General features: G+C 45.7%; 1 protein-coding gene across 8 annotated transcripts; it reads right to left on the reverse strand.

Moving 5' to 3' along the window:
• Positions 1–2,559: 2,559 nt before the first annotated feature.
• On the reverse strand, positions 2,560–22,033 carry LOC103065446 (uncharacterized). Of its 8 annotated transcripts, none has more exons than XM_025176362.2 (11): positions 22,006–22,033; positions 15,816–16,743; positions 14,666–14,791; positions 12,662–12,757; positions 11,256–11,369; positions 10,196–10,333; positions 9,518–9,697; positions 7,415–7,591; positions 6,190–6,369; positions 4,670–4,763; positions 2,560–2,853 (listed from the first exon to the last, which is right to left on the reverse strand). In XM_025176362.2, exons 2-11 carry the CDS (start codon positions 16,728–16,730, stop codon positions 2,828–2,830), a joined length of 2,046 nt encoding a protein of 681 aa, XP_025032130.1. In that variant the 5' UTR covers positions 16,731–16,743; positions 22,006–22,033; the 3' UTR covers positions 2,560–2,827. The 8 variants fall into 8 exon arrangements, with proteins under 8 accessions (XP_025032130.1, XP_087984835.1, XP_025032127.1 ...); XM_088128709.1 differs by lacking the exon at positions 22,006–22,033 and adding an exon at positions 21,823–21,845; XM_025176359.2 differs by lacking the exon at positions 22,006–22,033 and adding an exon at positions 21,421–21,762.
• Positions 22,034–27,508: the final 5,475 nt, after the last annotated feature.

Below are 27,508 nucleotides of genomic sequence, written 5' to 3' on the forward strand. Positions count from 1 at the left end.
GGAGAAAAAATGAGGAAAGAGGGAGGTAAAACATCACACCGGATGTATACACCACATTAAAAAAAGGGAGAACTCCCACAAACCTTGTGCATCCAGGCATGACATAACGTCACACTCCCATCTCTCTGCGTTGAGGGCTTTAGGGCAGGTGGACTGGGCGTACCGTTGTAAGAATAAACTCAGGAGGAAGCAAGGAGGTAGAAGGGAGAAAGCCAAGAATTTTCTCCTTGGGCGGGATTCCCCTCTCTGCAGCAAAAGGGGCCGCTGGAGGGGCAGAGAGAGGCGGGCATGTTGAGTAGCAAAACTAGCAAAACCACCAGGGATCGGGGCCAGGAGAGGCAGGAAGAGTAGCAGAGACTGGCAGTGTGAGTTGGGATCACCAAGGGAAGGCGCAAGGGGACGAGCAGAGCTCCAGCAGTTCCGTACGTACTGTGCCTTTAAGGTGGTACCTGAACAGCTCCAAAAGCAACTCTGGAAGGAGAGGGGTGTGTGTGTGTGTGTGTGTGCGCGCGCATGCACACGTGCACATGTCAAACACACATAACTGCATGCATGCAAACGTGTGCACAGGGAAGGAGCCTGAATGTTAGTCCTGCAACACCAGAGACAAGACATTGATTTCTAATTGTTCTTCTAAATGTTATTCTTGGTCCTGAAAAAAAACACTGGGGAGATCTGATTTTTTTCGGGGGGGGGGTCTGTTTTAATCATTTGCGTTTCTATAGAGCTGTTTGAAGAGCAGTGCCAAAATCATGTTAATGATTATGCATAACCAAGAGGAGGCTTGCTCACTCTCTTCTCATGGATCTGTCCAATTTCTACCCTGCCGCCATCAAAACACCTCTCAGTGGCTCATATAGAGAATGTTAAAAAAAACAATACCCCCAGTCTGATTAAAATCTCAATGGGGCCTGTCCAAAATGACGTAAAGGAGAGAGAGCAATGGAAGGAAGATGATGATTAGAACAAAGATGGCATCATACGTAAGCTTCCGAGAATGTTCTCAAATTTGGTCAGTTTTCAAGTGTTTCCCCCCCAACACCAACCCAGCAGGAGGGAGCTAGCCTGCTCTCCATGGAAAAGCAGCATCTTCAACCTTCAGCCCCCAATTAGTGGCTTCTCCCTGGATGTTCAGTGTTTTTCAAACTTGGGCACTTGAAGAAGTGTGGACTTCGACTCCCAGAATTGTCGAAGTCCACACATCTTCAAGTGCCCAAGTTTGAAAAACACTGCTGTAATAGGTCAAGCTGATGCTATTTGGAGTAGGCAGACTTGTAAGTACCCATGGCTTTATAGGTCAAATCCAGCAACTAAAAATATACCCAGAAACCAAGTGGTGACCTGTGCAGGGACCCACGAATCGGTGTCATGTTCTCCCAGTGCCAGGAGCCAGTTAATACACTAACCCACTGGACGTGCTGCAATTTCCAGAGAGTCTTTAAGGGCAGCCCCATGTAAAGCACATCACGCTAACCAATTGTCTAACCAAATGGTGAGGACAGCCCAAATCACTGTAGCCACTGTAGTCCTCCTGCATCAGGTGAAGCTGCAGTTGGCATAACAGCCCAAACTTTTATTTTATTGGAATAGCCCAAGGAGTGGGAAGGAGTTTGGTCCAGCAGAGTCCCAAGCTGAGTGAGCGAAATATAAAGCAAATGCAGTAGAAGTGGTGAAGATTCTTGGGGAATCCAACACGAAGTCAGAATTAACCTCTGCTTTAAGAGCGAGGCTACATTCTTTATTATCTAAAGATAATAAAAAATATGCTTTTTAAACAAGGGTCCAAGGCAGCAGCTAGAATTTAAAACATTTAGAAAGGAAGCTGATACCCTCCAGATGTTCTGCAGCTCTTTGCTGCTGGCACCAGGCTGCCAATCTCTGCCTTAGTGCAGGAGAAAATCAATCGATAATCAGAAAGGAGAAAAAAGATAGCGTTACCAGGTTTATGACAACATTGTAAAAGGTGAAAAATGCTTTCTCAACCTCAGGACTTTGCAGCAGGATTCCAGCAGGCCATACCCTCTCCCAGGAATGCATCCTGGTTCAGCTGATGCCCTCAGTCCCAGGTTCTCCAAAGCGTCCCTACAGAATTTCCCCGTTTTCAGTTATATCACTGGAGCAAGATCCTTGTTGAAGACGATGGCGATGAAGAACCCATGGTGATCGTGCTTTCCCACCAGCTTGCTCTTTGAGAAAACAGCCCCCCAAGAAAGCAGAATTGCAGCTTTCCATTTCACATTTAGGAGGTCGGACCACCCCCCAGGATGGGGTCCTGGGATTTCCCTAAGCGAGAAGCCACAGATTGGGAACTGAACATCCAAGGATAAGAGAGGTGGCTTTACTGTAGAAGCAGCCTTAAGAAAAGACCTGGAAGCTTTCTGGATTCTGGGTTGGCCAGTAGTTCTGAAAGCCATAGAAATCCAGAAAATGCAGAGAACCCCATGGATGGTGAAGATAGTAATGCTGAATCTCCTGATCATACTTTGGTTCTGCCTGATCCTTGTTAGAATGGGCCACCCTCTCCTGAAAAACCAAAGAAACCTCAGAAATATCACTTCACACCCTTATTACAACTTTAATTTATTTCAGGCAGTGAATTTCTAAGCAGCAGCTTCTACCTTGCAAAACCTTCTGACGAGGAGCTTCCCTCATTACAATGAGATGCAACCCCATCAATATTCATCCAGCTACACGTAGCTTCCCTCCCCAGCAATGAAAAAAATCAGAACACCGCCTCATCTATCAACCCCTGCACATTATTTCCATTCATCAAGTGCCAATTCTCATCCTTCATCATCTCTTGTTTTTTGGATCTTGGAGGTCAGGTTCAAACGGGAGGAAGGAGGAGATTGCCTGGAAATGGGGGGGGGGAAACACATTGTTATTGCTTTTTAGAGGAACCCCCAAATCGTTAGCATTGCAGGTATCATGAGATTCATTGTTGCTTAAAGCCTAGGAAGGAATGCTTTGGAGGAAAGAAGATGGTTTGCCAACGATCTGGATTGGAGCCAACACTATTTCAGTTGATTCCAGAGCAGGTTGTAGGTAGTTGAAGAAACTCCTAATTGGAGAGGACCTAGCACTCTCAATCAGAAAGCATCCTCTTTAGCTGAGGGTTAGGATAAGAAAATGAAAATAAAAAGATGGAAGGAATACAGAGGACGGTGATAAATGGCAGGTGATAAAGCCTAATCCACATAAAATTCTTTTTCTGAGTTATGGTGGTTTCCTGAGCCTTATCTGGACGTATCATCAGTCTGGGCAATTTTATTCAGGATGGGTGAAGTTGCTGAAAGCCTTCCTGAGTACTCTCTAGCTAGGTTGGGTTTAAACCACAATAATTGTCCCTCTGTCTATCTGTCCATCCCTCCATGAAATTCATTCACCGTCTCAATCCTAGTGAATTCTTGGTGGTTTATAGATATTAGTAAAATAAATAACAGTAATAAACAGCACCAATTACATCAGATCATCAAAGCCAATGCTGCGATATAGGTGCTGTTGGTTTAAATCACTGTTTCTCAACCTTGGCCGCTTGAAGATGTGTGGGCTTCAACTCCCAGAATTTCCCAGCCAGCAAGGCTGGCTGGGGAATTCTGGGAGTTGAAGTCCACACATCTTCAAGCAGCCAAGGTTGAGAAACACTGGTTTAAATAGTCCCAGAAGACCTTCTGGGAAACTACCAGAAGTCAACACACCTGAATGCCATGAAGTTGAGGAGAGGTCCTCTACAAGAATAGATGGAAGGGCCCGGGGATGGTAGACTTTTATTTATTATAAGCCCAAAGTGATGTGTGCCAGTAAACAGTCCTAAGTAGAAGTCCTATGCAGAAAGCTCTGTAGTTTCTAAAGTATTCCAAGAACAACCTTGAGATTCTGAAACATCAAGTTAACATACTATGGCAATGGAGGGGAAAAAATCAGCACCCATCTCAGTCTGAAATTCAATATAGGTAGTCCTCACTTAACGACTATTCATTTAGCGACTGTTTGAAGTTACAACAGTCTTGAAAGAAGTAACTTGTACCTGGTCCTCGCACTTACAACCGTCACAGCGCCCCCACGGTTACGTGATTGTGATCCAGGCACTTGGCAACCAGCTCACACTTATGACAGTTGCAGCATCCCGGGGTCACATGATTGCCATTTGTGATCGTCCCAGCCAGCTTCCGGCAAGCAAAATCAGTGGGGAACCACATGATTCACAACAATCATGTGATTTGCTTAACAAAAGCGGTGATTCACTTAACGAACACTGCAAAAAATGTAAATTCATGTGTGGTCATGTGATGCCTCACTTAACGACCATCCCACTTAACAACAATTTTTCTGGTCCCTATTGTGGTCGTTAAATGAGGACTACTTGTATTAGTTAAATCTAGGCTTCCCTGTTGATATGCTTTTCAGCTCTGATTTTTCTCTCCAATACCCACCCTCCCTCCCTCCCTCCCTTGTAGAGTTTGAGCAGTTTAGCAACCAAGCCAAACCCACAAGAACAAGGAGGACATAGTTGTGTGTGCCTAGCATCTCCAATGTGTAGAAGCTGATTTAGCTCTGTATTAAGGTTCCGCTCCCAGCCACAAGCGTTTTCTTGGCCTCGTTCAAGAGTCTGCAATGGGCTGGCCCTGCTCTCCATTCCAACCCTCTCAGCCTTCTCCCGGTGGCTTACTTTGTCCTGTTGGAACGCGCATCCTTCCCCTGGCCCAGTGCGCCTGCAACCGTTGAAGGATCCGGTCCTTCTCCTCTCCCTCTCGCAGAGCTTTCTGCCAAAAATGGAAGAGAAACATGAAGTCAAACCTGCACAAACAGAAGGAGTAAATCCAGGGATATATGGGAAGGGGGAGAGGGTCAAAGAAGTCAAGATGGTGGGAGCACCCATGCAATCCAAGCCCCCTCCTTTTTTACATGCAATCACATGGCTGCCATCTTGATTTGTTTGGCACCCATGGATGTCCCTAAGTAAATCGTGCCTGCTGAAAAGGCACTTCTTTGGGGAAAACACTGGTGGTGGCTAATCCCGTATGGAGAGAAGTTGCTATATATTGGAACTGGGGTTGGAGAAAAAGAAAAAAGTTGTTAGAGCAGGGAGGATTTTTTATCACAACAAGGAGAAAGATGCAAGATGTATTTGATCAATGTATTAAAAGCTTCGTTTTATTTCGGAAACTGAAGGGAAATCAAATTAAGAGGGGGGAAAGAGGGGGGAAGGGTCTCCTTCAGTAGATCCTGCAAAAAAAAAAAAAAAGGGAATACTGAACGTTTAAAGCTGGGGTAAAAAGAAAGGGAAAAGACTCCACCTGATCATTTCCAATTGATAAGAGATATGCAATTTAGGACTGGCTATCAGTCACTTATTATTCAAGGACAGTTGAATAATAATTTTTTCGATGCCAAAATCCCACAAGCCCCTCTCCCTGGAAATAGCAATAAATGAAAAACTCATAATTTGCTAACACCTGAAATGAGTTGTGGGTTGTGGCCTCCCTTTGCCTAATAAGCTTTGGGGGTTCAGGGCCCCCACATTCTTTGGGGCTCACTTGACTTGGGCTGCAAGCCTAGAGTGGGTGCAGCCAGACCCAGGAGTAGAAATTAGAAATCCTAGGTAATCTTATCTAGAATTCAGCCCCGTTGATCATCTAAACCGAGAAGATTTGCACTGTTGGGTCAAAGTTCTCAAGAAGGTCTCAGTGTTCTTGCAGGCCACCATTCCAGAAAGCAAGAATCACAGACTTCAATCAGGAGTTTTAACGCAAGAATTGGGGGTAAGGTACTGAATCACAGAAATTGTGACAGGAGCCTCCAGCCCCTTTTAATTAGTGAATGAATTAAGGAAGAGAGTCTCTTTAAACATTGTCAATCTCTTCTTTCCAAACTTTTGCAACCTGGACTGAGTTTATGACATTAAACTGAGCTATTAACAAATTCCTTTCCCATCTATTCACTGTTTACACCTAGAGTTCCTCCTGTTTTGTTTTCGGCCTCCTCCCAATCTCTCCCATTCAAGAAGCGTATAGCACAGACAATAATTTGGAGAAACTTTTTGGAGTATTTTTTTAGGAACTTTTTAAACTTTTTTGAATTATTTTGACAATAATTTGGAGAAAAAATTGAGTGTTTCTAAGCCCAAATCTGAGAATCCTATTCCTGTCATTGATTTGCTTCCCAATGCCTTGATGACTCCTTTATCACCTCCAGGGCATGTTCCTTTATGTTCTCCATCCCTCGGAGTCGAGCCAATTCCGTGCAACGCTCCTCTAGGAGAACAGCTCCTTGGCTTACTCTGGCTTCAGCTTGGGCCAGATGCCTGCGGAGATTTGCAATTTCCTGGCCCCGCTCTTTGGCATCCTGTGATTGCTGACGCAGCTGCTCCTAAAGAGGCATAGAGAAGCAGAAGGCATTTGGTCCACAGAGAAGGTATAATAAAAAACGTTTTAAATTGCACTGGCCTATAGTTACAGGGACCATAGGTCCTTTCTTTCAGAAAGCTGTACTTTAGATGTATTGATTTTTCAAAAACTCACTTCTGGCCTTTATTTTGGTCATTTAACTTTTACGGTACCAATGGTTCTCCTGAATGACAGTCTTTCACATTCTCGGGGAGAAAATCTCTCTACAGGGTTGCTAGGAGTCAAAAATGACTTAATGGCACCTCATCAATCACAATCAATCTTTCATCTTCCTGTGCCAAATATGGAAACTGAATTGTCTTTTTAAAATAAATTTACATATATGGTTTGATTTTAGGTATTTCTGTTGGAGTAGGTGCTTTTGTAAAGTTTTTTGTGGTTTTGCTCTGGAATTTTCCCTTGTAAAACAAAATTATAAACAATTAAAATGTTTTAGCCTTATGAACCTCTTTCAGATTTGGCCCTTTTTCAGGTTGGTCCTTTACTTTTTCCAAGAAAAAAAGGTTGCCAGACCTATAGTTCGCCTAACCTTCCTGGATATGGTGCTTTCCAGATGTGTTAGAATCAGGATGTTACAGCTATTAAAATGTAACACCTCTGGAAGATACCTGGTAAAGGGAGGCAGTGTCTGGGGTGGGGGGTGTCAATTGGGTCAGTCTTTCATCCTCTATCCTGGCTCTTCTGCTTTTAAACCAGCAGTTCAGTTTGCAGGCAGGAGTGGGCAAGAACCATCACTCCCATCCTTTGAAAAACTTCCCTCAGCAATTAAGTACCAACCAGGTTGCTGATGAAAGTTGCAGGAGCACTCAGGTGAGGGGTTTTCTAGTCAGTTGGCAACCCTGACTCAAAGGGGGGGGTCTTTCTAATAGAGAAATTGGGTAAAATACCCCCAGCCTACTCTTCCTTCATGGGAAAAGGAGATTGGATTGGAGATCAAAGACAAGGTTGAGGAGAAAGGCCAAGCTTTCCTTGGGGTCCCAGACCACGTGGTGCCCCCCAATCCTTACTTGAAGTTTGTGTTCTCGGGCAGTAGCTGCATCTTCTACCACCTGCAGTTGCCTTGGCCACTGGGCCTGGACCCGGGTCTGCTCAGCCAAGGCCTGGGCCAGCAAATCTTCCTTCTCCTGGATCCGCTGGAGCAACCCTGGAGCAAAGTCGGAGCTGCTGAGGGAATTTGCAAGGGCCTGGAGCCGAGAGAGAGGTGGGAGAAGTCGCATTCAGAGCTGGGGAGGGAGGCAGCCGGCAGAGATCCTCTTTGCAAATGAGGCGTTTGCAATATCTAAGCAGGTATCTTTCTATGCATTTAAAAAAAATCTGGAGCACCCTGTTTTGTTTTCTAATATGGCAGATAATAATGAAAGCTTCTTTCTCATGCTCTCCAAATCCTGGGATGCTTATATCACCAAAAAGGCAAATGTGGGATTCTGATCCTGGGGCAGCCTCGTTCTACACAATTTTTAGCTTTCCAAGTCCCAAATCTGGAGCAATTAATTCCAGTTTATCCTAAAGGATTAACACAAGGACTGGGCAGGGAAAATCCGTGAAGTAACTCTGGGATATTTGAATAGAGGTTACATAAAAGCAAAGGATTAAAAAATATTGAATTAAAAAAAAACAGCTTCTGCCACAGTACATGAGATTAACAAGCAACTTCTATGCCTTTTTAAACTGTGGTGAGCCACCCGTAGTCAGGAATTTGAGATGGGCAGCCATATAAATTGAAATAATAAACACACATACTTCTATTGGGTACTATTCTGACTTCATGCCACTTTCACCAAAATGTGTGTTCAAGCTCACTAATGGTTTAGGCAAAGCAACTGAAAATACAATCGCTGTATAAATAAATAATTCAGTTTACTCTGTTTGTCATATTTGAAGGCTCAGGCTAGCCTCTTCTGCAGCAGTGTGTCCTTCTTGTGCTAAGTCACAGTTTAACCATGGTTCCTCAAGCAAGCCATCCTCTGCCTGGGTTGTGGACCTTAACCACAATAGCTGACTTGCTATTACTAGCTAAGCCCAAACTAAGCACCATTTGGTTCAATGTCATGTAGCCTTTTGTAAACGGAAAGGGAACCAAGAGGACAGTTAGCCTCAGTCTAGATGCCTAATACCACGACAGTGGAGTGATAACTGGGAGACAGGAAAGGAGCCTGTGGTGTTACTAGTACTGCTGGGTCTCTCAGGCATTCTTCTTTGAAACTGAGTTCTCAGCATCTATAGCAGTGTTTCTCAACCTTGAGAACTTTAAGATGTGTGGACTTCAACTCCCAGAATTCCCCAGCCAGCCATGCTGGCTGGGGAATTCTGGGAGTTGAAGTCCATGCATCTTAAAGTTCCCAAGGTTGAGAAACACTGATCTATGGGTACATGGAACAGCTATTCTGCCTCAGGCTAAGCCATCTAACCCAGCACCCTGTTTCCAACACTGTTCCCCCCACAAGACCTGCAAGGAGCCCTTAAGTAGAGCTCTTACAGCATTCTACCTGCAGAGATCAAGTGGTATAGCCTGCCCCAAATATCACCATTCGAAAGCTGGGGATGGCTAAGTGGATTTCCTGAGTCCTCTTCTGCATCAAATGTTTGTTGCACACATCAGATTAAATTGCCGATGCTAGATAAGCATTCCATAAGCAGATTTAAAAAACAGCAACAGGAAGCAAATGTGCCCACTTATACCTGCTGCTTGAAGTTGTCCAATCTGGAAAGGGCCATATTCCATGATACATCTAAAAATGTTTGCGGGTCCAGGTAGGGTAGTGGGGAAGGTGCTGGACTAGGAGCAGGGAGGCCTTAGCCTAATCATCCCTTAGCCATGGTTGTTCCCTGGGGGACTCCAGGCCAGTCCCTCTCTCTCAGCCCAACAACCAGTGTAGGGTGGTAGGGAAGGTTCTGGGCTAAGAGAACAGAGACCCAGGTTCTAATCACCCTTCAACCATGGACGGTCCTTGGAACCCTCTCTCCATCCAACCTACCTCAAAAGATTATGGTTGTATGGAAAAATAGGAGGAAGAGCACAACGTATGATGCCTCAAGGTCCTGAATGAAAGGCAGGATACAAATATAACACATCAATAAGTAAACTCTGAACTTGGGACAGGAAGAGCTACCTCCACATCCTTGGTGCTACTGGCCAACGCTTCCTGGAGGGCTTTGATTAAGGCTTCCTTCTCCTTCAAAGTGAAAAGCAAGGTTTGGCCCTGCAGTCGCCAGAATTCCTGAGCTGAGGCACAGAGAGACTCCAGACGCTGGATTTCCCGATCCTTCTGGTGTAAAAGCTCCCGCAGAGCCTGGGACATTGGGGGAAGGGAAGGAGAAGGACCACAGAAGGTAAATAAGAAGAGCCTCCAGACAAACCAACTGCAGTAGATTGTCATCTAACATAAGCCTCATCTCCTGGCAATATCTAGTAGAGATTTTGCACCCAGGTTTGTTCCTCTGACCTTAGAAAAAATTTACATTACTTGTACAGCAAGAATGGATTTTTAAAAAGAAAAAGAAAAGAAAATAGAACAACATATGATATATCTGGCATGAGGCAACAGGTCAATGCTTCTCTGTAGTCCTAAAGGCAAGAAACTTGGAAAGAAGAAACACAATATTGTTAAACACTATTAGAAGTTAAAATCTCACACACTCAGAAACATGAGAAAAACTACTACAAAAGAAGCCAGAGATACAGTGTCTTTTTCCATCATGTTACACCAAGTCAAACAATCTTCCACCATATTGTCTGTATTACTGGATCCCTTCCCATTTGACCCCAGCACTCATCTGTCCGTTCATACATGCATGGTCTCCTCTTCTGTGCGGAGGCTGGTGTTGAGTCTTGCCATGTCAGCATCTTTATCTTTCAGTGCTTCCTGAAGATGCCTCAGCTGACGGTGCACAGACTTCAGGGCCGAGAAATGGCTGGATAGAGTCTTCTGTAGAGGTCAAAGCAGTTGAGAAAAAGTGAATTAGGAATTATCTTACACCTTGAGGTGGGAAGTAGGATCTATTACCCCAAAGATCCTCAAATATTTCTGATTTCCAATGGTTCAATGACTGTAGAAATACTGTAACAAAATATTCCTCAGTAACACTAAAAAAGAAGACCTAGCTACAATAATTTCAATGTAGGCTTATGCATGCAAGTCATCTCAGTGTTCAGGGAGCAGAAGGGAAACAGATTCCGTGTTTGAGCAACCATTTTATATCTTGTTATGCCAGGGATCAAGGACTTCTGGTTCAGAGATTAAGTTGGCCTACAATCATAGTGTATCTTGTCTGCATAAATTCAAACAAGGGCTCTCCTTCTGTCACTGCAAGCAAGAGTGATGCTGGGGATATTCCAGCTAGACTGCCTCAAATGTAGCTGTCCAGCCACTCTACCCATTCTTTCTTCTGAGCCAGCTTCTCACCCATCGTTCTGCATCCAAGACTACTTGGAAGATATTAAACTTACCATGTTTTTTAAGTATCTCAAGAACCAGCCAGTATTCCCTACATTCAACAACATCTCTGTCACTCATGGCCCTGCTGTCCAATATTGACCTTTTGAACTGGAGAAGATGAAGACCTTCTGCGTGTGACTTGGGATTTCAACATCAGAAGCTTGTGCTTTGCTACCAAGCTACTAATCCAGCCTTCCAGATGTTGCTCATCTACAATTCCCAGAATCTTTCATCTTTGGCCTTGCTGGCTCAGCTGTTGGGAATTGTAGTTCAACTACATATGGAGAACCACAGGTTGCCCATCCTTGTCCAACAGGGAACTTTGGCTCCTCACTTCTGAATCTGAACAACCGAGGATCCCTGGTTGCTCCCAAAGGGGATAACGCATGGCTTTTTCCTCTGTGCAATTTACCTCTAATGCTCGGTCTCTATCTTTCAGACGCTGGGCCATTTGCTTGATCAGGGTTTCCAACATGGGGGGGTTCACCCCAGGTGATCCAAGTGACAGCAAGATGACCAGGCACTCCTGGAAAATAAAAATAGGGCAAAAGGGTTAGAGTTTCTCTCTGAAGGGACTAAATTCTTCCTTTTTCATTATTATTTGGGATATTTGCATCTCAAATAACTTTTTAGTCAATAATCTACTGTGTTACCTGCTGATTCTACATTTTCTCTAGGAAACTCAAACAATACAGGTAGGTCTTGATTAGTGTGGTTAATGAATCTGATGAAATGGTTGCATTATTCAAATTTGCACTATTCAAAGTGATATTTCTATGGAAAATATGGTAATTGGTTCCAGCTCAATGGGAACAGGCAATGAACAATTTTTATAAATTATTTTTTTTTTATAAATTTTATACATTTTATGTATATTAATGAAATATTACAGTAAAGGATAAAAAGAATATACTTATAATTTAAATGTATGGGTGCCAAAGTCACAGAGCAGCTATAGAAAGCAAAATAAAAATAAAAAAATTCTAAATATCATTCCTAAAGCTAAGCTTGCACTGACAAAAACATCTTTACTGTTTCTCAATATATTTTAGCAGCATAGACTGAACTGTTTTCTCTTTTTTTAAATCTTCATGCATATGTTGGTAGACACAGAGCGCTTTACGCACATCTCGGCGAATCTGCACGCTTCAACTGAGGTTAGGGTCAGCATACATAATTTTTTGCTTCACAAATTGTACAGCTCAAAAGATCTCTTCAAATTCCTTGAGAGTAAACTCCTTCACTTGCAAATTACTCCTTTTCTCCATTTTGCAGACACAAGGATTAGCAGTTTCCAAAAACCCCACCACACATGCGCAAGTCTCAACTGCACACGTGCTCGCCTTGCATTAACTGAATTTGGAGTTGCATTAAACGTGACCTGGTATCAACTGACAATTCACGCTAAATTGAATATGGCATTATTCAAACTCACACTAATCATGATCTACCTGCACATCCTTTTACACATTTCCACGGTAACCTTATAACAAGCCTGAGAGGTAGGATTAATGAAGAACAGATTGCCGATCAAGAGCCAAGCAAAGATTTGGACCGACGCTGCTGGTTCTTCAGGAGATTAAAAATGGAGCAGCTGGAACTGTTCCAAATGTGTTATTTTCCAGGCAGAAATAGGAAAAGAGCCGCTGTTGGCCTTTTTACCTGAGCCAGTGGGAATTTGGCTAAAAACTGCCCTCTCACTTTAGCTCGTTCATCTTCCCTTATGATCTCCGTCACCCACTTCAAGGAAACGAGACACATGAGCTGGTCGCTTGGTCTCCTGGAAGGCCAGGGGTGTCTTTCTCTTGCTCAGCTCACCTGTAGGACCTCCTCCTTGCTTTGCAGACACCTGGTCAGTTGATGGATCAGCTGCTCCTGGTGATTCACGGCCTTCTCAAGTGGAATTCCAGCTTCCTATGCCAGGGAGGGATGGGGGGGTGGGCAATAAAGTAAGAGGAAAATATGTCAGCCTTGTGAGGTGATCTAGACAAGAGGCACGCCCAGAAGTACTAGTTCTATCTTTATTGTAAGTTTACAGTAACAGCATCTTGTGAGTCTAAATTACATCTCTTCCTCTTCACCTTTACAGTCCCTTCTGAGATGTTTGCCACACCCACATTCCTGCTGTGGGCTCAGCTGCCTCTTATCTGACATTGTCCAGTCTGCAGCTGTTCCTCCTATTTCCCAAGGTCACTCCCACAGACCATTACAAAAGATCAGCCCCACTAGGTAGACCAGACCAGAAATTCAACTCCACAGGAAGACTAGAACTGTATTTCCTATAACAGAATCTTGCAAGCCTGATTGTGCTGTATCTCCCTGCTTTCTTATACCCCGTTGAATCAGAGGTGTTTCCCTGAGTCGCTTCCGAAAACTATCTTGCTTCCTAGGACTTAAAGAAAATTTCACCCCTCTTTGCTTATGTAACTGTTCTTGCTTCTTTCTGTCAAGGTCACCTCCTTGACGCTGCATTGAAGAAATAAAAAACTTTGCTTCTATCAGTCTGGATTCAGGCACAGAGTTAAAACAGGATAGCAGAGAAGGAACCGTTGGATACGGGATGAAAAAATGTTGCATGTTTTTTAAAAAAAATGCATTTTAAGCCTTTTTATTGTGAGATAGAACAAGCAACTTTAACAAAAATAAAATTTATGCTAGTGGTTATACAGTATAGAAAAACCTCTGTGGGAAAAAAAAAAAGAATCAGAAAAAAGGGATCAAAGAAATATAAAATATAAATGAATAAGTAGGAGATTTACAAACATTACAGAGGTTTTGAAGTTTGAGCAGCTGTAGAAAGAAACAACATCTAAGGAGCCTGCCAGACTTTAATGCAACACCTTGGACAGTGTTTCTCAACTTTGGCAACTTTAAAATGTGTGGATTTCAACTCCCAGAATTCCCCAGCCAGCCATGCTGGCTGGGGAATTCTGGAAGTTGAAGTCCACATATCTGAAAGCCGCCAAGGTTGAAAAACACTGCTTTAGGATCTCAAGCTAGTTTTAAATCCCAGAGAATCTGAATGGGACAGACCAGCATGGATCTCAGTTAATTTAAACCGTAATTCTACTTGCTTCTTTCTGGCTTAGCATAACGCACCAGGAAGGGAGCTGTGTTTTATTGTGGGCAACATAGCACATCTTGAAGCCACACTGTGTCATCAGTTTACCAATGCTATCTTGCTTTAATCATAACTTATCCTTACGTCTGAACCCAGAATCCTGGCTTACACTCCTCCGCCACTTCTTTTTTCATTTAAGCCTACCAGAATCAGTCGACTCTCTTTGGCATCACTGACAGAGGAAGGGAGGGGAACAAACCAGGCATTGGATAATCGAGTCACAGCATCTTCCCTCGTCTGCCACTTTAATTCTGATTTATTCAAAAAGCCGTGGTTCAACCACGCCTGGAATGGGGCTGAAAGGGAGAGGCTGCAATGGGCCAAGCAGCGTGCATCAGACAAACAGTATAAGGCAGTGTTGTCCAAACTTGGCCACTTTAAGATGGCTGGCTGGCTGGGGAATTCTGGGAGTTGAAGTCCACTCATCTTAAAGTGGCCAAGTTTGGACAACACTGGTATAAGGTTACATTCAAGGCCCCCTTGAATGGAGGGGCTGGACTAGTTCTCTTTCTGCCTGCAATCAGCCCTGTTTATCAGGCGTAAAGCTAATTTGCTGCCGGAGAGAATGAATGGGGATGTTCTGGGCGAAAGAGGGAGAATCCGTGGGGTGTGGGGAGGAGTCAGTTCTGCTGCCCTTGAGTGGTACCAGCTTCTTGGGAGGCGCCGCTCGAGAGGAGACAAGGAAGACCCAAGAGCTCTACCTGGCTGGGTGCCTCTCCTTGCTTCTCCTGAAAGCTCTCCCGCTCTCCTTCGGCTGCCTCGAGGCGTTCCTTCAAGTTATTGAAAGTCCTTTCAAGGTCCTGGTAGAGAGACCGCTGAATCTGGAGCTTGGGGAAGGACATGCATTCATTCAAAACTCACACTTCCAATGGGTTGCAGAACATCTTGGGCTGCCAGAAGTCCTGATTCCCCACCTATGCTGGCTTCTGGCCCAGGGCTAAGCTTTCTAAGCTTTAATCTCCTTCTCAGGGTCTTTGGGTAACAGAGACAGTCTTCAGCTGATGCACCACAAGGCTCCTTTCTGAGTTCCCTTCATCCCATCTCCTTTTTCACCCTTGAAGTCTCAGGGACCTCCCCATGAAGTCCATGGGGCCTCCCCTAGAGCAGTGTTGCTCAATCTTGGCAATTTTAAGATGCGTGGGCTTCAACTCCAAGAATTCCACAGCTACGCCTCTTTTTCTGCCAAGGGTGCCCTTGAGATCCTGGGCTTCAGTCCCTGCACTAGGTGTATCCATGGGGGAGGACAAAAAATCAAGATGGCAGGCACCACTGAGGAATTGAAGCTCTGCCCCTTTTTACGGGGCATTGCAGATGTCACATGGATGCAAGAAAGGGGCAGGGATTTGCTTGCATGGATGCACCTGCCATCTTGACTTTTTTGACCTCCCTTGTGGACACCCCTGCAGACGGAGCCCAAACGCTGGCTGCCATGGTAAGACTTTGAAGAAAGAAAGGCCAGCTCTCAGCCTGACCCCAAGGAGGCTTGTGAAAGTAAAGTGCATCTTCCACCATGGCTGAAGCTGTCCCAGAGTCCTACGTCATTCTGTCCTTCCTCAAGAAAGGAACACTGAAGGTTGAGTAGAAACTTCACAGCTGGGATCACCTCTTATGGGTTCAGCCATAATGTGATTTGATTCCACAATCAAACAAATCAATTATGGCTGAACCCATAAGAGGTGATCCCAGTGGAATGTGGGAACCCATCACTATCACTATCTCAGACAACCATAGCTTAGCAGGATGTCTGAATCCAACCACTGTCTTAAACAACAAATGGTGGTTAGAACCAACCACAGCTTAATATAATGCCTGAACTCAGCTGACCCCACCTTACCTCTTTGTGCCTCTTACCTTTGACTCAAGCGGCAAAAACTCATCCATCAGCTCATCATAGGCTTCTTCTCCCACGGGGCTGTCTCTCTGGGGGGTGGCCATGCGCCAGCTGCCCACCAGGACAGGGATCTTGCTGCCCTCTGGGACCCTCAGCCGCTTCCTTCTAATGCCCCGCAGGGCTTTCAGCGCTTCCCAGGCTAGATCCGATTCTGGCAAAGTATCCAATGAGAGCATCGAGCAGGACTCGACGTCCCCCAAGCTCGGGGACCGGAGGGAGGCCTGGGAGCCAGCGCAACACACCGTGGGCATGCTCTGCGACTTGTCCCGGCAGAGGGCGAAGACAGGAGACCACGTTCCCAGCCGTCTCGGAGTCCGGCACACCCACTCGTAATTGAAGTCATCCACCCTCAGCCCGTGGCAGCTGTGACACTGGTGGTTGCGACACGGAGTGCCCGGCTGGCTGCTGTTGGGGGTGTCAGCCCAGCACTCGTATTCAGAAAGGGCCATATCGTCCTGCAGAAGGCGCTGGTACTGGACCTGGGGCAAATCCGCTAGGCTGGCTGAGATCTCTTGGCCCGTGTAGGAGGCAGAGTCCCCGTTATTTGGAAACCGCCGTGCATAGATGTGGCGCAGACAGCGGGCCAGCTGGTCTTTTTCCGAAAGCAGGCGCTGGAGGCGGTCAATGGAGAGAGCTTGAACCCGGGCGATGACAGTATCAAAATGATACACCCGCCCCAAGGCTTGGGCGCATTTCCCGCACAGGAATTCTCCGCGCCCATCTCCACGCTGGGGAAGCTCTCGGTCGAGGACATAGGACAGCACCACCAGCAGGTCGGGGCGTGAGCCGCTACTGTTTCGGCTGAAGAGCCATCGCCGGTGATTCCCACGCAGCACGGTGCCACAAAGGCGGCAGAAATTGTTGGGGCTCTCCATGAATTCAGAAGCGCTGGAGGTGGAAGAGAAAGGAAGCTTGTATTTTGCCACAGTATAGAAACAGAGAGCAAACCCCATCCCATTCTAGCACTGAAGAGGTTCCCTAGCCAGGTAACGAAACGTCGGCAAGAAAACAACCAAGCTCAGAGAACCCCAAGGACTCCGCAGTTCAACCCTGAGCTACAGATATTTGCTTCTTTTGGAACCTTGTAGTTCCAACTTTTCTCAGATTTCCATGGTTCTGGATGGTGATAAATTGTTGCAGGAGCTAAAACTCCTAGACCAGTGTTTCTCAACCTGGGCCACTTGAAGATGTGTGGACTTCAACTCCCAGAATCCCCCAGCTGGCTGGGAATTCTGGGAGTTGAAGTCCACACATCTTCAAGTGGCCCAGGTTGAGAAACACTGGTCTAGATCCTAAAGGAAGGATTTCTCTGCACCCTGATCATTCAAGGATGGCTGAAATGTCTGGATTTTATTTTATCTTCAGGCTGTATATTTTCACCCCTAGTTTTTCCTAATTATAGAAGCTTTCCTGCCCCCCACTCTTAAAATCTGCCATCTCATTTTTTAAATTTCTGGATCATTCCCAATCATGTTCTGGTCCTTGCAGAATCCAGAAACCCGTTTCTGAATTCTTGGCTTCTGCTTGACCACAATCTGTCCTGGGCAGATTCTTGACAGTTTCTAATATAAATTAGTTAATATAATATACATTAATATAAATAACTGATGTCTAGCTGTTCCCAATCATTCTAACTAGGATTAAAGCTAAGAAAACTCTGGAATCAGGATTGAGATAATTACCCTGTTTAATGCTGCATTTCCCTAATTCTGATCAGCACCTCCTAACAGTTTATTTCCTATTTCCAAACACTTTATCTATATGAACAGCACGTATTTACACTAGCACTGTTGGATGTGAACCTCGATCAGCGTTTCTCAACCTTAGCAACTTTAAGATGTGTGGACTTCAGCTCCCAGAATTCCCCCAGCCCCAAGCTGGCTGGGGAATTCTGGGAATTGAAGTCCACACGTCTTAAATTTGCCAAGGTTGAAAAACAGTGCCTTACACATTCAGAGGAGACTAGGTCAGAGAAAGTTAATATAGAAAATTGCAGACTTAAGCCACATTCTTTTTTCCTGGCTGCCAATCTGTGACAATAGCATGGAAAAAGTTTTGATGATGAAAGCAAAATGTATTTCTTAGCAATCAAGGAATGACGAAAACTTTTCTTGGACTGGGCCTATTAAGGAAACAACAAGCATTTGAAGGCCAATTTGCAAACCCCCTATTCCTAACCTAAAAATCAGGATCACAAGGCTAACGCAGTGAGTCATTAAACTAACAGGGCTTAAAACTTGTCCTTAATGACCCTCCACTGAACTATCTTTGTACTGTAGAGATGAGAAGATTAAGTTTCCATATGGTTAAGATTTAATAACATGTTACAGGACTAAGTTAGTTGTACATTAACATGATATGGATGTTTTCCTTAAATTTTAGTTTATCTTAGCAGTAACTGTGTACCTTTTTAGCTTGTAGTATCACTGTTGAATTGTTTTTATTTAGGTCTGTTCAATTCACTAATTAAAAAAATGCAAAGCAGACACAAATTTGAATTACATTGGCACAGGCTTAATACAGGTAGCTTATAAAAATGTAGGTGGGAAGCATTACTTTAAAAAGCAACATTCATTTCCCACTTCTTTTTCCCCTTATATTCCTAAAACTATCTTTCCTAAAACAGTCCATTCTCTAACCAATTTCACATTTCAGGGGAAGTTTTTATGCCTAAAACTAACTAACTAACTAATTAACTAACTGACTCTTTCTTTCTTTCTTTCTTTCTTTCTTTCTTTCTTTATTTATTTATTTATTTATTTATTTATTTATTTATTTATTTATTGCACTGGGTTTGATTGCTGTAGATTTTTTTTTTTAATTATAGACATTTTGGAAAAAAAAACTGTTTGAAAAGTAGGTCCTGCATAACTGAAACAAATACATGTTTTAACTTTTTTATTATTTTGATTTTGATCCTTGGACCATTCCAGATAGCTCAAGTTATGGTGTTTCTTTTCGGTTTTCATTCCAGAACTACTTTCAATTTCTTTATTAGTAAATGTAAAATCAGTTCCAGTTGGAAAAGCTGATAAGACCTGAGAAAGAAGGATGAACCTACATATGTTCTGTACATGATATGGAGTGAAAGAAGGGTGTCCTGAAGGGATGGTCAAAAAAGTCAAGATGGTGGTCAAAAAAGTCAAGATGGTGACCCCAATGGTGTGATTGAAACTCTACCCATTTTTACGTGCAAGGCATTCTAGATAAAAATGGGTGGAGCTTTTACTGGACCATCATGGCCGCCATCTTGATTTTTTTGACCCTTCCCTGCAGATATGTCTACATGTACACAAGATGAACCAGGAAGCAACAGGCAATCACAGATTCTCACTGCAAATCTTCCCACATAGTACTACAAAACTGATTCTCCAAATGGGGATCTTTATGGAGCCAAAAAGAGAGGAATTTCTGCACAAGAAGGAAGTTTGAGAAAGCAGCAATCTTCCTAAAAACCAAAGTGGGGCTCTCCCTCAAAACAGCTCAGTGAAACGAACTGCCTGACCGAACTAACTGCCTGACCGTGAGGAACGAAAAGCAAATGGCATTTGCTTTAAAAGGCATCAGGAACATTCTATGCTGTGCTATTTTGTTGCTGGTCTTATAGATTTAATAATAGGAACACAGTAAAAATGAAGACAAGCTTTCCTCCTTTTCCTTGCTCAGAAAGGCTGTCTGGGTCAGGCAAGTTGGACATGCAAAGCTTCAAAGGGAGCCACTGGCTCAGAATCCAAGCGAGCAGAGGGACGGTTGTCTCTGGAGAGCGCAAAGATGGATAGTTCCGCTTGGTGCCCTCTCTGGATCGAGAAGCAAGGAGGCAGATGGTGATCGATTTATAAGAGGCTTAAAGGTAGATAAAAGATCAATAGAGGGAAGGAATTAAGCCCCAGGTCATACGGGGATAGAATATTTATATGCATGGATAGATCCCACACAGCACTTCCTTCAAAAGTTTACAAACGAGGTGTGTGTGTGTGTGTGTGTGTGTGTGTGTGTGTGTGTGAGAGAGAGAGAGAGGGAGAGAGAGGGATATAACCATGATTTTGTCTTATTGTAAAGAGAAGACCTTATGCTCCAGTTTAAAATGAAAGAATAGTTCCACAAATATGAAATAAATCAGACAATAAATTGCATTAAAGCAAAACAAAGCCAACCCCCCCCCGCCGCCCCGCCACATGAGGGCTCTTGTCACACAGCCATAAATCTTTGCAGGCCAAGCCCCCAACCGCCCAAATCAGCAGGTAACCCTGCCGGTTTCCAGCTGGCCTGGAGCAACCGCTAACCCCAGACCTTGGAATAGGACCTCTGCGTTTCAGCCGTGCCCAGATTCAGAAACAAGAAGGACCAGCCGCTCAGGCAGGCTTCTGGTCCTGCAGCCCCGCGACACCGCCTTTCCCCTCGCCCTTGCGCCGGAGATGCCCCAGATCCAACCTGGTCCCTTGCGCGCGCAGTTCGCAAAGCGGGGTTTGGGCCTCCAAAGCGGAGCCGGGAGACCAGCTGAGCAGCTCCCGGTTGGGCTGGACTTTGAGCGGACCACGAAGGAGCTGAAGAAGGGGGCAGCCCTCGCCCCGGCCACCGAAGCCCCGTTCCCACTCTCCTGCCTGGGGGCGGAGGGGGGCCGCTCACCCGGGGGACAGCGAGGTTTCTCCCCTCGGCCGCAACGGTTTCCCCCTTACCTTTCGCCTGCCCTTTGGCCACCCCACCCAAAGCAAAGGGCAGGAGATCAGAGCACACCTGGCCAGAAGCCCCGCCTCCCAAGCGGGGCAGAGGGAGGGGCTTCCCCTTGGATAAGTGGAGAGCCTCTCGTTTGGGCTTTCTACCCCTTCCCCTTGCAGATGCGGGGGGGGGGGGGAGAGTAGAAGCGTTGCACTGCTTCTCCCCCACCTGCAGGGTCTCGGATAGGAAAAGATTTCTTCCTTGTAAAGACTCCCCTTTATCCCCCTGGTGTGATCCTGACTCAGCGGTGCATTAAATGCCCAGAGCATTTCTGCTCCACCAATTATTCTGTTTGCAAACTGCCACCCCCCCCCCAAACCCCTCACCTACACTTTCTGGAGATGCGCTTTAAAATGATCGCGCGCGCGCGCACTCACCCCCCGTGCCTCCTCTGCCATTGCAACCGGCAGAAATCCACCCAGGAAAACTTCCATTGCTCGGTCGAGCTGCGCCCGGCTCGCTCTTGCCTGTCGCGGGCCCGGGGCTCTCGACCGAGCGAGCCCTTTAACGGGATCGCCCCACCCCGCCCGCCAGGAGAGGATCCGGGATGGTCGGAAAGGGTTCCCTGCTTGTCCTCTAAACCCCGTCGCCTGGGGAAAACGACGGGCGCTCTGAAGCCTCACTTCCGGGTTTTAGCAAACTTCAAAAGAAAATCTAGCGAACGCCAAGTTCCTCGCATCTGGGATCCCAGTGGATCCCTCTGCCACAGCGCCCGGGGCTTCTCCCGGCAAGAGCGATCTTGCCCGCCGACGTCCCGCCCCGTCCCTCGCGGTCTGCTCCTCCGCTCCTTCTTGCCCCGAGGCTCGTCACCCCCTCAACGCCCATCGCCCCCGGACCTCGCCCGCTTGCCTCGCGCCTCCGGGCTGCTTGGCGGAGCGGGTTGCAAAGCAAGCCTCCCCTTCGCGGGTCGCGCGATCGCTCGCGGGGAAACGGCTTCGTGCCCGGGCTGCGCCGCGCGCCGGTTCGCCCCGCGGCCCCGCGCCGGCAGCCGGGCGGGCGGGCGGGTGGTTCCTCGAGTCCCGCAGTGAGCACAGAGCCGGGGCGCCGGGCTGCCCTCCTCAGGGAGACCGGAGGAGGTTTTTGTACGGCCTTGCTGCCATCTAGAGGCCGTCCGGAGTTTTGCAGGCCGGACCTGGCGGTAGTCTTCCAGCTCACTTCGGGAGCGGTCGGGGCGCGCGAGCGGCTGTTCCCGGACCCGCCGCCAGAGGGAGCCGTGGGAAAGGGGAGCGGCGAGGACCTGAGCCGGCGCACCTGAAGGCGGGCGGGTTCCTGCCACGTCGCGCGCCGGGCTTCCCCCGTGGGGACGCGGCACCCCCGGGCGCGCTTCTCGCAGCCCACCTGCTGCGCACGCCCGTGGCTCCGGGGCAGCCCTTGGCTCGTGGCCAGCCTGCCCAGGGCGACGGCTCTCAGCGAGGCTTAAAGGAGGAGAGTTACCTTCCCGGGAGAAGAGGAAACGGTGAAGAAATTGCCAGCCGTCTTTCTACGCAGGAGCAAAGAGTTTTCTCTCCCCGCCCCGCACTTTGCGGGCAAAAGGAACTGACCAGCGGGGATAGGCTGCATTTTGAAAGAGTCACCGAAAAGGCTAAAGCATCCAGATTCTAGAAAATGGTGTCACTGCCCCACCTCTATCCCGAAATTATTGCAACTTCTATTTGCATTTAATCCCACCCACCCCCTTTTTTTGTGGGGGGATGTATGACTTCCACAGAATGTGGCAAGAAAAAAGTAGCCAGGATGCTCCAGGCTACCCATTAGTCATGGGGTGGGGGGTGCTTGGGCTGCTGTAACAGTGTTCAGGTGAAGGGACCCCAGCAGCCCGCAGCTCCGGCCCTTTCTCGCCTTCCCCCTGCCCTTGTCTTTTTCAAAATGTTAACAACATGTTGAGCCAAACAAGAGTCTTTTAGTCATTATTTACGGGGACTTCCAACAAGAGGGCAATTTGTTAAGATAGGCATTTGTTTGCTTCATTCTCCCTCGGCAAGTTTCAAAAAGAACATTTGGATTCTTAGAGAAAAGATTCAGGAAGCAGACGTACACCTGGAACGCCCCTGATTTTAGCCCCAGGCCAGCAGCTCTGTGGGGTAGGTTGGGCTGAGAGACTGTTCCAGAGTCCCTCCAGGCAGCCTCTGTGGCTGGTGGGGTGGTGGTGGGATGGTGTGTGGGAAAGACCTTGGGAGACTGGGCCAAGAGACAGAGCCAAGGGAATGGTCAGATAAGAGAGAGCATAGCCCACAGCTGCATAGTGGGTGGGGCAAAAGGCTTAGAAGAGACCCTCCCTAGTTTCTTGGGCTGTAAAGGAAGCAGGGTGGGGGGAGAGATGTACTTTCACACTTGCAAAATTCTGTCAATGTGGCTTTACTGTAAAGTAGAATTAGTTCATCTGGTTGTGATTCCTATCTGGTTAACCCCACGAGGCCAACAGGTGATGAACTAGAACCTGGGGCTTAGTCCAGCACGTTCCCCACTACATCACCTAGTCCTTGCTGGCTCTGGATTAAATATAGCATCTATGCAAGCACTGTTGTAGACCTATCTTCCCCAACATGCTACCTTCCACGTTACTTGGAGGTTGATTCTCATCATTCTCAATCAATGTGGCCTTGGCTGTCTGGGAATTATGGGGGTTAAAGTCCAACTACCATCAAGTGGAGTCAAGGCGGTTGTGGAAAGTACCTTCCCCGTTAAAAGCAAAGGGGGTTGCATACTGTCCACTTGTTTTCGATATAAGATTTTTATCTGTTAATTGGGCAATTCTACTCCATGTCATGTCCCTGGGCACCAGGGCAGAATAGTGATTGGACAAGGTGGCAGGGAATTTTTATGTTATTTATAGGGCCACCCAACTCAAACACTGGGACTCTAGGCATCTTAAAATCATTAAAAAAAAAAACAACAAGCAAAGAACAATCTGAATTAAAAATCAATCATTAATAGGCAACCTGGCTCATAGTCATATGACCCTCTTGATGGGACCTCTGCTCATCCTGGCCCCAGCACCAAGGGGCCAGGTATTAACAATAGCTTGTTAAAGTTCTTCTGGAGGCCAGCAAGGTCAGGACCATCTGAATCTTGGGGTTGGGTGGGGGGAGATCCTTCCAAAGGATAATTACTGTAGATGAAGTTCATGGAAAGCACTAAATCCAGACATGGTGGAGGAAGGTTTACTCAAGATTCTCATCCATCCATATAGTGTCTTATTGAAACCAACTTCTTGGTAGTGAGTACATTACACAAGGCTGTAATCTATCCATTACCACTGTGAGAATACCCAGGATTCCCTTATGTGTACATGTTCTCTCTCTCTCTCTCACACACACACACACACGTGCACACCCCTATGTTGTAAAACTAAGCCAGGTCAGTCTTCGGTGACCAATCCAGAACCTTCTCTTTCAGAACTGGCCCTACCATATGCTGTACAGGCATTTATGGGAGCTCCAACTCACATTTGATGCTTCATCTCCAGATCTTCAGCCAGCCCCAGTATTCATCCATTTCCCCTACCACTATGGCGGAAGACGGTGTCATCTCTTTTTAGCGATCATGCAAAGCAGAGCAAATGCTAAGCGATGTAGAAAGGTGGGCAGTGAAACAGCAGGCTGCGCGCCCCAGCACTGCATCTGACTCAGGGTGACTGATGAATCTACAGCATCCTCTAGTGGCCACAGGTGTCTCCAGTGGACACTGTAATCCCTTAATGAAGATTAAATCCTGGGTTTCAAGCACTCTGGAAGTAAGCAAGTTCAGTTGACTGAGGAACACCAATGGCCTTGTAGAAAATAGAACCGTGGTACAACCAATCTTTTCAAGTTTCCAGTCTATCTGATAGCCATGGCATTTACTAGAGGTCTCCCATCCAATTACTAACCAGGCCAGTCCGGCTTAACTTCAAACCCAGACACAAATCAGCCAGATGCTGCCACCTGCTGAGACATACCTAAGAGGAAGGCCGCTTAACATTTTTCTACTAAAATACTTAACACAGATCTTACATCAATACTGAGTAGGTTCACATATCATGCTGAACCTTGGTTTGCTTCATCATGGTTTGAGTGTTGAATTATGTGCCATCAAGTCATTGTTGCCTCCTATCAATCACATAGATTTTCTGCCGAACAATCTGTCTCTAACCTTGTCTTTCAGGTCTTCCAACGGTGCCCCCATTGCCAATGGTCGTCTTCTCTTTCCTTCTACCTTCTCAGCTTTAGAGCCTCTTCCAGAGAGCTGGGTCTTTGCAGAATGTATCCCAAGTAGGATAATTTGAGCCTGGTCGTTTGTGCCTCGAGAGAGAACTCTGGGTTGATTTGTTCAGTGATCCATTTGTTTTTTTTCTGGACTGTCCATGGTACTCTGAAGACTCTTCTCCAACACTGAACTTCAAAAGCATCAATAGTCTTATCTTACTTCTTCAAAGTCCAAATTTTGTTTCCATAGAGTGTCACAGGAAATACCATGGCTTGCAAGATTCTGGTCTTTGTAGGTATAGACACATCACAGCATCTGAATCTCTTTTCCAAGGCCTTCATGGCTGCTCTATCAAGCATCAGTCTGCAGCGTATTTCTTGACTGCTTGTCCCTTTCCTGTTGATAGTCAATCATAAAGAGCAGAAGCTATTGAGCACCTCAGTATCTTTTTTCCTGGAGCTGCACTTTATTTCTGAAGTCCTCCAACAGCCACAGGAGATGTAGGCATGTTGGCATAACCAGAGGGGGCTCTGTTAAAATATATATATATATATATATATATTTTGCGTTTTCTAGGGGAGCTGATGTTTTTAAAAAAGCAAAACAAATGTTGACAAAATCTGCTATTTAATTGCATTGTTTCAATGGGGTGATCTTGGGGAGAACTGGGACCTTCAAAAAGTAGGTGTGAGAATTGTAAATGGCAGATCTCTGATGTGTTGACTGAACCAGAATTAGCTGGGTTTGTGTAACATCCTAAGTCCAAATGACTCCAGTGATATAATAGATGTAATGTGTGAATCCAGCCACACCGTAATGTATGATTTTGAGCTACGGTCAAAGGCGGGGGGGGGAAACCTTAATGTTTTCTCTAAATTATTTCTCTGGATCAACCATGCAACATGCAGTATTGTAAGCCTCTATACTGCAACACAAAAATGACCAGACATATAGAAGAATGGCAGGAAGGTAGCTCTTTTCAAGATATATTTTGCCCCTGCTTTTTTTATCCCTACATCTGTACTAAATAGATCATACTGTAGTGAGTAGCACGGCCAGAACAGTAGACGATGTACACACAAGCCATGGTCACACTGGACAACCACAGTTCACTGAACCATGGTTTACTTAATCTGGGGGATTTGCACCACGCTGAGCCAGAAAGTAACCACCCCAAGCTAAAATGGAGTTGGCTAATTTTTGATTCAATGTGTCTTCTGAACATAGCCAGACAGATGTTTGTCCCAGATGCATAATAGAAGAGACATGTACAGGAAAAAGCAGGAAACACACAGGAGGAGGAGGTTAAATTAACCATGGTTGTTCCTAATGTTTTTTCTGGTCCACTACACTGACCCCATCCTGTTGTAGGGAACAGAAGAGGGATGAAGAACAGCTGGTAGCAAACAATTTTAAAGTTTGACCTGGTTTGTATATATCTGCAAAAGGGACAACTACTAAGACAGAGCTGTCTTTGTATATATCTGCAAAAGGGCAGCTAACAAATTCAAATCAATAATAAATCAATCAGTCAGCCAGTCAGTCAGTTCAGCCCTGCTTTGCCTATTGGGGAACATACCGAGTTAAGGGCCCCAACTTTGCTAAAGCAAATGGTCAATTCCCCCAAAGTAGAGAATTTTCAAATCTTTCTCCTGTTATGAGTTTCAGAGAAGCACTTTCTTTAGCCACACGTGCTTTACTCTACACCTTGCAGGATGAGGTAGATGGGAGGTAAACGAGGCAGATTATTTGGGACAAATATTATATAAGGACATGAAGAGCGAGGGCTTATCTTCTCCTAGCTCTCTCCAACCTAGTGGCCACATCTCGCTCATTGTTCTCAAGCAGCATGGGCTTTGAGAATACGGGAGTTGGTAAAACACATCCGGAGAGTGCAGATTTGGGAAGGCCAGATTAATCTAGATCAGCATCTGTAACAACTGAGAGCATGGAAGGAACTAAGCTCACATTGTTCCCAGATTGCTCAGGAAAATTCCCTTATTTGATGTACATCCTACCTCTTTATTCAAACACCCACTTAAGGTAGCCCACCACAAAACACAACAACACCCAGCAGAGGTTAAAAAGAAAGGTTAGAATGATTAACAGTTGAAGGCCCAGCCTGTATATCTTGGGGGAAAAAACACAGAAGACTTTGCAATTATTTCCAACAGACAGACGCACCAGATACACTTCTTTGGGGAACAAATCGCTTTTATTTTTATAAATACAGGGAGACGTTAGATGGCAAGGAACACAGCCACCTTTCAAACAATTGACACACTGCCCCAGCCTTTGGCCTCCAAATAAGGCTATGTCACCCCTTTCGAAAACTGTCCCTGACGTTTCCCAATTTTGGGAAAAACAGTCGCCCCGTCCTTCTATGACAAAGCCAGCTGACAAGCCAGGCAAGAACTAGCAAACTACAAACAAAGACTTAAAATAATAAACAGGTAAACAGTGCTAATTTCAGCATCCTGATGGGGTGTTCCAAACCCATGGATGTATTTTCTAGAAAAACCTGCAAACCATGAGGCTTATTCCCAAGCAATGAGGACATAACAACATAAAAACAGACTTACTGTACATCCCCCATCTCAAGTCACATGAATGAGAAATGTGCCTTTCTCCACTAGTCCCCATCTTTGAATGTTTTTCTTCCATTGTTTTCTTTTCAAAAATAAATATACAATTGCAGAGCTACTACAGAGATCTGGATGGGGGGAAAAAGAAAGAGAAAGAGGTATTTCGG

This window comes from Python bivittatus, unplaced genomic scaffold (assembly GCF_059951505.1).
Source record: "Python bivittatus isolate LINGU-HERP-01145 unplaced genomic scaffold, Pbiv_v1 ctg000800_np1212, whole genome shotgun sequence".
Lineage (NCBI taxonomy): Eukaryota > Metazoa > Chordata > Lepidosauria > Squamata > Pythonidae > Python > Python bivittatus.

Coding starts and splice junctions, on each gene's coding strand:
- LOC103065446 (XM_025176362.2), bottom strand. CDS start 16,730: ATGGAGAGCCCCAACAATTTCTGCCGCCTTTGTGGCACCGTGCTGCGT. Junction 12,758..14,665: donor AAGGAGAGGCACCCAGCCAG/GTAGAGCTCTTG, acceptor TCCCTGGCATAG/GAAGCTGGAATTCCACTTGA. Junction 9,698..10,195: donor CAGAAGAGGAGACCATGCAT/GTATGAACGGAC, acceptor CCAATGTCCCAG/GCTCTGCGGGAGCTTTTACA.